Source organism: Hemitrygon akajei, chromosome 15 (genome assembly GCF_048418815.1).
Source record: "Hemitrygon akajei chromosome 15, sHemAka1.3, whole genome shotgun sequence".
NCBI lineage: Eukaryota > Metazoa > Chordata > Chondrichthyes > Myliobatiformes > Dasyatidae > Hemitrygon > Hemitrygon akajei.
Genome location: NC_133138.1, coordinates 6,811,202 through 6,823,532, shown reverse-complemented (window position 1 = coordinate 6,823,532; position 12,331 = coordinate 6,811,202). Strand labels below are relative to the sequence as shown.

General features: G+C 43.9%; 1 protein-coding gene across 1 annotated transcript in view; it reads right to left on the bottom strand.

The window, feature by feature from the left end:
- The window catches only part of gpx3 (glutathione peroxidase 3), a 37,556-nt gene extending 35,598 nt beyond the window's left edge, over positions 1–1,958 (bottom strand). Inside the window, exon 1 of the mRNA XM_073067109.1 lies at positions 1,803–1,958. Coding sequence (XP_072923210.1) covers positions 1,803–1,874 — 72 coding nt within the window. The 5' untranslated portion in view covers positions 1,875–1,958. The remainder of the gene's footprint in view (positions 1–1,802) is intronic.
- Between the last annotated feature and the right edge of the window lie 10,373 nt (positions 1,959–12,331).

Genomic DNA, 12,331 nt, shown 5'->3' with positions numbered 1-12,331 from the left:
ACAGACTATTACTTGTGATGATCGTTTACCAGAAAAAACGTGTTTAACAAACTATTGAGTTGCTTTCCTTGTTTCGTTAGCCACTGGCCAGAAGTTTCTGAGGTTCACCAGTGCCATCTTAAACCGGTGCTCGCTGGGCAAAGTACACCTACATGTTGGAGAAGAAATACAACGTGTTTTACTGGGGTGAAATAATGCTTATTATTATTATTTTGATTCCTTGCTCTTTTTGAATTTGCGAAGTTTGTATGTTTGGACACTGCTGGTTTGTCATTGTGCACAGTTTTACATCGATTCTGTTGTATTTCTTTGTACTTACTGTGAATGCCTGCAAGAAAATGAACTTCGGGGTTGTACATGGTGACATATACGTACGTTGGTAATAAATTTACTGATACTTTGAAACAAGAGTGAAAGTTAACAGCAGGTTTAAACCCCTGCATTTCTTCCTTACAGTGGGGGTAACCCAAGTGTGGGCTGTGAGATTGTACCAGAGGCCATTCAGATCCACACATGACAAATTTAAGCTTCTCACAGAGACCCGGCAGGCATTTGAGAATAGACCCAGTTTCTCAGATGGGGATGGGGACACTGCCTCACGTCTGAAGAGAGGGGTGAGAAGGAGGGGAGGGGTGAGAGGGTAAGAGAGGGGAGGAGGGAGAGAGGTGGGAGGGAGGGGGAAATACCGACACAATCCCTGGGACCCCTAACTAGTGACACACTGCCCCAGGATCTCCTGTAGATACACACACACTCACCTGGGGTCAACGACACACACTTGCCCTGCTCCCACCTTGTAATCCTTGCCCGATCTCACCGTGAGCAACACCTCAGAGCTCCCACGGATATCATGTTCTCCACCACAGGGGGTGGAGGGATCAAAAGGATAAAATGCAGGCAGATTATACACAAGGGATGGTGTAAATACCTCCTGTATTATCTGCCCAGGCAGTGCCTCCAGCCATTGAATATTTTCCAAGCAGTTTCTCAGATGTTGGCTACAGTTGTCACAGAAGATGGAAAGTAAAATGTCTGAATTTATGAAAGATATTCTGCGATTTACTCAAAGAAATGTTTTCCTATAAGTCTGACAAAGGAACACGAAGACTCAGGACTTTAATAAAGCAACAATTCATTTTAAAATAACATTCACACTAACGACAGGAGCATTCATGATTGAAATACCACATGAGCATTTTCAGAAAAATATTGAAGCAAAGATAATTGTGCGAGAGGTTTACCCGAATGTTGGCTGGATTAGAGGGCATGTCCTTTCACCAGAGGTTGGACAAACTGGGGCTCTTTTCTCCAGAGCAGCAGAGGCTGAGGGGAGATCTGATAGAGGTTTATAAGATTTAAAGAGGCCAGAATTGAAATGTCTAATACCAGAGGGCATGCATTTAACGTGAGGGGTAATTTCAAAGGAGATGAGAGGGGCAGGTTTTTTTACACAGAGAGTGGTGGGTGTCTGGAATTCACTGCCAGGGGTGGGGGTAGAGGCAGATACATAAGGGACTTTTAGGAACGTTTAGATAGGCAGATGAATGTGAGGAAAATGGAAGGACCTGGACATTGTGTGGACAGAAGAGATCAGTTGTCCATTTGATTACTAATTTAATTGGTTTGGCACAACATAGTGAGCTGAATGGCCTGTTCCGGTGCTGTGCTGTACTGTTCTATGTTCTGAGATTAAAAACAACAAATCTCATGACATTTATCAGTGATAATAAAGCTGATTCTGAATCTGAATCAGATAAAACTTGTACTGAAACACCCATACCCCATCATCACTCTGCTCTTACCTGACTGGCTCCTGCCTGGATACATCCAAGCAGGACGGAGAGGAGAAACCATCGCTTCTTGAATCTCTCCATTACACACACGCAGTCAGCATATCACAGCCTGGCCTGAAACCACTCACTCCGGAGACTGGGAGCTTCCAGCAAATGTTGTCCTTAATAAACAGAGAGCAGAGGTAGGCAGGGCTGCAGTCAGCCAATCAGGGAGAGAAGTCTGTCATCTATTCTGATGGAGATCACTGGGTGTAACCTTTAAAATATCACAGAGAAAAGGGACTCTGGTGGATGGAAGTGTTGCTGAGCAACTCGTTGCCAAATACTGACACACTCTGGAGAATTTCAGCATGTTCCCTGGGGCCCACGGTATATACCAACACACCCTGGAGAATTTCAGCATGTTCCCCGGGACCCTCCCGTAAATACTGACACACTCCCCGGGACCCCCTGTAAATACCAACACACTCTCCGGGACCCCCTATAAAAACCGACACACTCCCCGGGACCCCCTGTAAATACCGACACACTCTCCGGGACCCCCTATAAAAACCGACACACTCCCCGGGACCCCCTGTAAATACCGACACACTCTCCGGGACCCCCTATAAAAACCGACACACTCCCCGGGACCCCCTGTAAATACCGACACACTCTCCGGGACCCCCTATAAATACCGATACACACCCCAGCATCCCTTGTAAATATGGACACACACCCCGGGACCCCCTGTAAATACAGACACATTCCCTGGGGACCCCTGTAAATACCGATACACACCCCAGGATCCCCTGTAAATATGGACACACACCCCGGGACCCCCTGTAAATACCGACACACTCTGGAGACAAATACTGACATGTTCCCTGGGACCCCCTGTACATCCCCACCCTCTCCCAAGTCCCCCTGAAAACACTGACACACCCTCTGGGCCGGTTGAGGAAGCCACAGACAGTCCTTTTGGGAAAGCAAATCAGGACATGACCTTCAGAATGAACCGGAGACTGTTAGGGAGAACCCAGAATTTCAGGTACCTAGGACCAGGCATTAGCGGGGGGACCGATCGATCTGAGGAGAGAGAGAGCTTCGCACAGGTTGGGGAGAAGAGTTTGAAAAAGGATCATTTTGCGGGGATTAGTGCATTAGCAACGGACCAATTGATTCGTGATTCATTAGCAGCAGCAAACAAAAGTAAGACAGAGTCAAAGCTGAGCGGCCAGTGTAGGAGTGGGAACCTGAGGCTTTGGCGAGGAGACACAGGTAAGCAGCAGGTAAAGAAAGCTCTTACAGTAGTTGCATAAAAAAATCACTAATTAACAACTAGTTCAATAAAGTAGGGATGATGCAGGATCAGGTGATGTGCTGTAGCTGGACGATGTGGGAGCGGGCGGACCCCATCGTGGTTCCTGGTGACCACATCTGCAGCAAGTGTTGGCTGTTCGAGGAACTCAGGCTGAAAGCTGATGACCTGGAATCTGAGCTTCAAACACTGCGGCACCTCAGGGAGGGGAGAGTTACCTGGATTCTCTGTTTCAGCAGCTAGTCACACCCATTAGATTAGCTGCCTCAGATTCAGTCTGTGTTCAGGGACAAGAGGGTGTGACTGTGAGTGAGGCGGGTAGCGGTTACAAGAGACAGTGCTGGAGGAGCCTCAGCCCTTGAGCTTGTCCAACAGGTCTGAGATTCCTGCTCCCTGTGTGGATGAGAGTGGGGGCTGTAGGAAGGACGAAGATGCCTAACTGTGGCACCGTAGTTCAGGGAGCCATTCAAGAGGGGGAGAGAAGAGAAATGTAGTTTTAATTGGGGATGGTATAGTCAGGGGAATAGACTGAGTTCTCTGTCACGAGGATAGAGTGTTCTGAAGGCTGTGTTGCCTGCCTGGTGCCCGGGTTTGGGACATCTTATCTGACCTGCAGAGGAATATGCACTGGGAGGGGAAAGATCTAGTTGTCGTGGTCCATGTGGTTACCAACAACATAGGTAGAATGAGGAAGGAGGTTCTGCTGAGGAAATTTGAGCAGCTAGGGACTAAATTAAAAAGCAGAACCAAAAAGGTAGTAATCTCTGGAGCCACGTGCAAATTGGCACAGGGTCAAGAAGATTAGAGAGTTAAATGTGTGGCTCAGGGATTGATGTGGGAGAAGTGGGTTTAAATTCATGGGAAATTGGCACCAGTATTGGGGGAAGGAGGGAGCTGTACCATTGGGACGGGCTCCACCTGAACCGTGATGGGACCTGGATCCTGGTGAATCTCATAACTAGGGCTTTAAACTAAATAGTGGGGGATGGGTTCAACAAATTGGATAAATCAAGTAATCAAGTAAATCATAATCAAGTATGGATAAAGTAGAAAAGAACATTGTGGATAAAGACAAAGAAAAAAACAAAGATAAAAAAGAGGAAAGTAAGAGTGGAGTAAAGAAAAGTTAAATGCAAAAGAGTAAAGGGTTACAAGACTTTAGAAGCACAATGAATGTAAGGGTACTTTATCTGAATGCCTGCGGTATTCAGAACAAGATCAGTGAACTTGTGGCACGGGTCAGTATAAAGGGGTCTGATTTAGTGGCCATTACAGAGATGTGGTTTCAGGGCGGAGAGGACTGGGAATTAAATATCCAAGGATATCGGGTATTACAGAAGGGTGGGCAGGAAGGTAAGGGAGGTAGGGTAGTGTTCTTAATTAAAGAAGAGATCAGGGTGATAGTGAGAGATGATGTAAGAGCTAAGCAGCAGAATGTTGAATCCATCTGGGTAGAGATTAGGAATAGTAAAGGAAAAAAAATCATTGGTGGGAGTTGCCTATCGGCCTCTGAACAGTAACATTACAGAGACACAGGCAATAAACAGAAATATCTGAGGTGTGTAAGAATGGAACAGCAATTATCATGGGAGACTTTAACTTGCACGTAGAGTGGGTGAATCAAGTTGGTCGAGGCTGTCTTGAGGAGGACTTCATAGAATGTATCCGTGATGGTTTTCTTGAACAGCATGTTAGTGAAACTACAGGGAACGTGCAATGAGATAGGTAAAATTAGTGATCTTTTAGCTAGGGCTCCTCTTGGAAAGAGTGGTCTCAGTTTGATTGAGTTTCCCATAGGGTGCAATAGTTTGATCTAAAACCAGTGTATTATGCCTAAACAATGGAGGCTACAATGGGATGAGGGAGGATTTGGCTGGTGTTGACTGGGAACACAGGCCATATGGTGGGATAGTTGAGGAGCAGTGGAAGACTTTCAAAGAGAATTTTCACGGTGCTCAACAAAAGTATATTCCAGTTAAAAGCAAGGACAGTAAGGGTGGGGAGAGCCAGTCTTGGGTAACTAAGGAAATAAAAGAAGGCATCAAATTAAAATTGCGTGCATACAAAGTCACCAAGAGTAGTGGGAAACTGGAAGATTGGGAAAACTTTAAAATGCAACTAAGTACCACTAAGGGAGCAATAAAAAAGGGAAGCTGGATTATGAAAATAAACCAGCTCAAAATATAAAAATGGATAGTAGAAGTTTTTATAATTATATAAAGTGGAAAAGGGTGGCTAAATTGAATGTAGGTCCCTTGGAGAACGAGAAGGGGGAATTAATATTGGGTATTGAGGAAATAGCCGAGGGTTTGAATGACTATTTTGTGCCAGTCTTCATGGTTGAGGACACATCTAACATGCCAAAGAGGGATGTTTTGGATGCAATGGGAGGTGAGGACCTCGATTCAATAGCTATCACTAAAGAGGTAGTACTGAGGAAACTTGCAGGCCTGAAGGTAGTTAAGTCCCCTGGTCCTGATAGAATGCATCCCAGGGTACCAAAAGAAATGGCAGAAGTTATAGTAGAGGCTTTAGTGATGATTTACCAAAATTCTTAGGACTCTGGCAGATCCTGACAGATTGGAAGTCGGCAAATATCACACCACTGTTCAAAAAAGGATGTAGGAAAAAGGCAGGGAACTATAGGCCAGTTAGCTTAATATCTGTAGTTGGCAAAGTGACTGAAGCTATCACTAAAGAAGAAATAGTGAGGCATCTGGAAAGAAATGGATCCATCAGGCAGATGCAGTATGGATTCAGCAAAGCCAGGTCCTGTTTGATAAACTTACTGGAGTTCTTTGAGGATATAATGAGCGCAGTGGATAGAGGGGAACAGATGGACGTTATTTACTGGATTTCCAGAGGGAGTTTGATAAGGTGCCACATGAAAGGCTTACCATTAGGTTAGGATGCATAGAGTTGGGGGTGAAGTATTAGCATGGATAGAGGATTGGTTAACTAATAGAAAGCAGAGAGTTAGGATACATAGGCATTTCTCTGATTGGCAATCAGTGGTGAACAGTGTGTCACAGGGATCGGTGCTGGGCCCACAACTGCTCACGATATACATTAACGATCTGGAAGAGGGGACTGAGTGTAGTGTATCTAAGTTTGCTGATGATACTAAATTGAGTGAAAAAGCAAATTGCACAGAAGATACGAAGAGTCTGCAGAGAGATATAGACAGGTTAAGTGAGTGGGCAAGGGTCTGGCAAATGGAGTACAATGCTGGTAAATGAGAGGTCATCCAGTCTGAAAGGAGCATCATTTTGTGGACATACAATGGGTCTCTATGACTCTATACCCTGAACTGACACTAGACACAGCAGTGTCGGTACGTAAGGTGACTGACAGGAAGTGATAAAGTTGTGGTTGTTGGAGGTGTGTCAGGGTGGGTCAGTAGATGAAGGTGTTGATCAGCCTCACTGCCTGGGGAAAGTGACTGTTTTTGAGTCTGGTGTTCATGATGTGGATGCTACGTAGCCGCCTCCCTGATGGTGTGAACACACAGTCTTTTTCCTAGAGTTGGCTGATCAAGAACTAAAGGGCACAAGTTTGAGGTGAGAGGGGAACGATCTAATAGGAAAATGAGGGGCAGGTTTTCCACCCCGAAGATTGTCAGTGAGCTGCCAGGGGAAGTGGCTGAGACAGGAGTATGGATTCGCTCGGACAGGTGCATGGATAGGACAGATTTACAAGGACATGGGCTAACAGCAGGTAAATGGGACCAAGTTACACAAGAATCTTCAAATAAATTTACTGTCAAAGTACGTATAAGTCACCATCTACATTATTACCTTGAGATTCATTTCTTATGGGCATCCACGGTAGAACAGAGAGAATCAATTAAATGTTGCACACAAAGACTGACAAAATACAATGTGCCAAAAAAGGCAAACTGCAAAATGTATAAATAAGTAAACAGATAGATAAACAGAGAGATAGAACTCAGCCAGCTCCATCATAGGTACTCACCTTCCCGGCATCGAGAGCACCTTCAAAAGGCGATGCATCAAAAGGGCACCATCCATTATTAAGGACCATCATGTCGTGTTCACCATTCAGATGAGGGGGGAGCTACAGGAGCCTGAAGACACACACTTCAGGAACAGCTTCTTCCCCTCCGCCATCAGATTTCTGAACGGATAATGAACCCATGAACACTATCTCACGATGTTTTGCTCACCTTTTGCACTAATTTAATTTAATTTTTAAATACATTTCTTATTGTAACTTATAGTTTTTTATTATTATATATTGCAGTGGTACCCTGCTGCAAACAATAAATTTCATGACAGATGGTAGTGATATTAAACCTGATTCTGATTCTTAGATAGATAGAGAGATATAGATAGGTGGATAGAAAGATAGATAGAGAGAGAGAGAGCAGGAAAGAGAGAAAGATCAATAGATAGATAGACATGCAATCGCCTGGTCTAAGACCATGCTTTATTTTATTAATACAATTACACTGTTGGACATTGTATTTTTTATAGATTTTCTCAAAATGCAATAAATATTCTTTTAAATATATTATACAACAGAGAATTTTATTTTAGCTGTTTAATCAGTTGGTTAATTTCGGCTTGTTGAATCGGCCAATAGGATTTGTCTTGTTAATATTTATTTTGGAGAGAGTGTGGGAAGAGAATGGGGGAGCCATTTTCCAGAGAGAGCATGAGATCAAAGGAGGGGAGAGAAGGAGAATGGAAATGGACGACGAACATCACAGAAGATCATGCTGAAACACTCGCAGTACCCATTTGGAAGAACAGATACAGACGTCAGAAAATCCTCATGCACACAGTGTTCTCAGAGAAGGTGCATATAACTTTTAGTTAGCTAGTTGGCACCTGACCTTGGAGAAAGTTTGGCACCTTCTCCTTGGACACTGCATGGATATTTGTTTAGTTTTTGTTTGAAATGTTTTTTTCAGTGCAGAATCGTTCGATACCGTAAGTAAACAAAATGAAGCAAACTGGATTGATCACACCACAGTGAGTTCCAATGGTTATGTGCTTAAGACTAAAGACTAATATACATGTAGTGGGTCCTTTCCCTTTATTTTGTTCGTTATAGTTTAAAATACTTTGGCAGTACAATTTCGATCTAAGTTTAAACCGGTGTGAGTTAAATTTTTGTTACCGGCCAAACTGAATTGTTGAATTATGTTGTGGTTAGTTTGAATTCGTAGTGATAGCTAACTTATTACAAGCCTACAGTCCTAGGGTTACATTTCTGGGGCTCTTCCAGGACGGATGTTTGTATGATCTAAAGCTGTATATTGGCTGTACCCTGTCTATTTTGTTCAAGCCAGTGTTACACAAGTGATACTTTTTTGTGTAAATTGAAGTGTGTCATAATTAAGGTATTGTGATATGGATGCCATGGAGTTTTGGTGTGATAAAATGCTCGTGGACTGCAAAATGTTTCTGGTGATATTAGTAATGACACTTTAGTTAAAGCCTTGTATGTTGTAAAAGTTCTGGGAAAAGTTGCACTGATTGGTCAACAGTTGAATGAATCAGTTGGCAAATATTTTGTGTTTGTCCAGACTTGTACTGACGTGACTGAACTCACTCTGCCTGATGCGATGGGAATAATTGTGAGGCAGGGCCAATGCCTATTTATGTGTTTAGAGTTGAACAGAATACAACTCCAGATGCTGCTGGGGGTGAAGATTTTCGGTTCAGGTGGCTCTCTTTTCTGAGGAATGAAGGGAAAACTCTGACCAAAGTTAAAAATCTATTAATTCCTTCAGCTGTTCATCAAATTCCGAGCTGGTGTAGATAGATAGATAGATAGATACTTTATTCATCCCCATGGGGAAATTCAACTTTTTTCCAATGTCCCATACACTTGTTGTAGCAAAACTAATTACATACAATACTTAACTCAGTAAAAAATATGATATGCATCTAAATCACTATCTCAAAAAGCATTAATAATAGCTTTTTAAAAAGTTCTTAAGTCCTGGCGGTAGAATTGTAAAGCCTAATGGCATTGGGGAGTATTGACCTCTTCATCCTGTCTGAGGAGCATTGCATCGATAGTAACCTGTCGCTGAATTGTGTCTGCTACACATCTCTGGTTGATAAATGTCAAAGTGTGTCTGCTGAGATTCAAGGTTATCAGAAGCTGAGAATGTTAGATAGAAATACAGAAACATAGAAAACCTACAGTACAATACAAGCCCTTCGGCCCACAATGCTGTGCCGATCATGTACTTTAGCGATTACCTAGGGTTACCCATAGCCCTCTATTTTTCTAAGTTCCATGCACTTATCCAAGAGTCTCTTAAAAGACCCTATCGTATCCACCTCCACCATCATTGCCCAGCAGTCCATTCCACACACTCACTACTCTCTGTGTAAAAAACTTACCCCTGACAGCTCCTCTGTACCTATTTCCAAGCACCTTAAAACTGTGCCCTCTCGTGTTAGCCATTTCAGCCCTGGGGAAAAGCCTCTGACTATCCACACGATCAATGCCTCTCATTATCTTATACACCTCTATCAGGTCACCTCTCATCCTCCGTCACTCCCAGGCAACATCCTTGTAAACCTCTTCTGCACCCTTTCTATAGTTTCCCATAGTGAGGTGACTGGAACTGAGCACAGTACTCCAAGTGAGGTCTTACCAGGGTCCTATATAGCAGTAACATTACCTCTCCGTTCTTGAACTCAATCTCACAGTTGATGAAGGCCAAATCACCGTATGCCTTCTTAACCACAGAGTCAACCTGCGCAGCATCTTTGAGCGTCCTGTGGACTCGGGACCCCAAGATCCCTCCGATCCTCCACACTGAAAAGAGTCTCACCATTAATACTATATTCTGCCATCATATTTGACCTACCAAAATGAACCACCTCACACTTATCTGGGTTGAACTCCATCTGCCACTTCTCAGCCCAGTTTTGCATCCTATCAATGTCCCGCTGTAACCTCTGACAGCCCTCCACACTATCCACAACACCTCCAACCTTTGTGTCATTAGCAAATTTACTAACCCATCCCTCCACTTCCTCATCCAGGTCATTTATAAAAATCACAAAGAGTAAGGGTCCCAGAACAGATCCCTGAGGCACACCACTGGTCACCAACCTCCATGCAGAATATGACCAGTCTACAACCACTCTTTGTCTTCTGTGGGCAAGCCAGTTCTGGATCCACAAAGCAATGTTCCCTTGGATCCCATGCCTCCTTACTTTCTCAATAAGCCTTGCATGGGGTACCTTATTGAATGCCTTGCTGAAATCCATATACACTACATCTACTGCTCTTCCTTCATCAATGTGTTTAGTCACATCCTCAAAAAATTCAATCAGGCTCGTAAGGCACGACCTGCCCTTGACAAAGCCATGCTGACTATTCCTAATCATATTATACCTCTCCAAATGTTCATAAATCCTGCCTCTCAGGATCTTCTCCATCAACTTACCAACCACTGAAGTAAGACTCACTGGTCTATAATTTCCTGGGCTATCCCTACTCCCTTTCTTGAATAATGTTCTCTGGAGTCAAGACCACACCTATTTACTGGATGAATGGCAGTGCCCAGACAATATAAAGAAGCAGATACTGGTAAAGGGGCTACTGCTGATATAGTGAGGTTCCTGAAGGCAGAAAATCCTTTAGCCACGTCAGTTAACTATATGTAGGCTCTGGAAAATGCTTTTGGCACGACTAAAAATTCAGCTGATCTCAGGGTGAAGTTCAGACAGACATTCCAGGATAAAGGACAGAAGCTGTCTACTTACCTTTACAGGTCGGATAAACTGTAGCACTACTTGTGCTGCCAAGGAGGCATTCAACTGTCTGAGATAAATCGCTTAAGAGTAGAGCAAGCTGGGATGGATGTACTGTCACAAGACATGGCTGCTCTATGTACTCGAATGATCCACAAGATGCGTGATTCCCCATCTTTTACTGAGTTACTCAGAGAAGTTAGAGAGGAGGGAAATATGATTGAGGGGTGAATTGTTTCCGAAGGTGAGTATGTCTTCAGTCGCAGCCTCTGTTGCTAAAGTGACCCCTGATGCCACAGAAGGAGAGTTTTTGAGAAATGAGGTGAAGAACATTAAAGCTGAGGTGACTTGCCCGATGCCTGCTAATGTTGCAGCTAAACGTGACACATCCACTGGAAAGCCAACCCACCTGTGAAGATCAAAAAGCAGACGAACACTGCCGCCAAGGCTTTCCCGACTGAGGATAGGTCTGGGATAGGGTTGGGGGGTGGGGGGGGGGAATCTTTCTGAGAATGCTGCCTATTCAGAGACGCTTTTGCGAATGTGCAAGCTTCTCCTCCGCAGGATGTTGAGAATAAAAGAGGAACTGTGTGGTATACTCAGTCTAACCCAGTCCTGGCGGAGTAGTTAGAGTGACTGGAACACCCAAGTTTTCAGGAGCGCCCGGCACCCCAGCCATTCGTGTGGATGCTCCTGATGATCAGGAGGAAGAGTTACTCTTGCGTGCAGGAGGTGCTGGTGAGGCCTGAGCCGCAGAAATCTTCGGTTGTTTATTCTAACAGGATAACGGTGATTGTCAGGAACACCTCAGGAAGAGATGCCACCCTCAGAGATGGCATGCAGATTGCATATCTCTTTCCTATGGTGGTAGCTTCTAGTCTTTCAGTGAAGAGAAACAGTCTCCTGCATCGGGAATTTGAGAGCTGTCTCATGCAAGCACGCTTGGAGCTGAGAATTCAAGGACCACGACATATCATCTTCAAGGTGATCCTCAGTCTGAGAGATTGTTAGACATCGTTAGGAACTCTGATGTCAGAAAATAAAAGCAAGTGGATTCAGCGTACTGGACATTTGGTATTCTGTTATAACTGTATTCAGAATGAAGCCAATGGCTACTCACCATACTGTGTAATGTTTGCACATGAAGATAGATTACCTGTGTATCTTTGTTTTGGAACCTTCAGTGAGGACTTGGCACAGAAAACTTATCCCAGTTATGTGTCCAATATGAGGAAAGAACTGCAAAAAGCTTGTGAGTTAACGGAGGTTTCAGTTAGAAAACAAAACCAGGAAAATCAGCTGCGATACGATCAAAGGATTAAACTTTTCTCAAATGATGCCTGGAGACAGAGTTCCAAAAAGAAATTTAGGGCTACAAGGGAAGCATAAGTTGCCCGGCTGCTGGATTTCTACACCTTATGTCATGGAGAGTCAGATGTCAAACTTGCCAGCTTTTCGGTTGAAACCAGAAGACTGAGATGGTCCTGTAA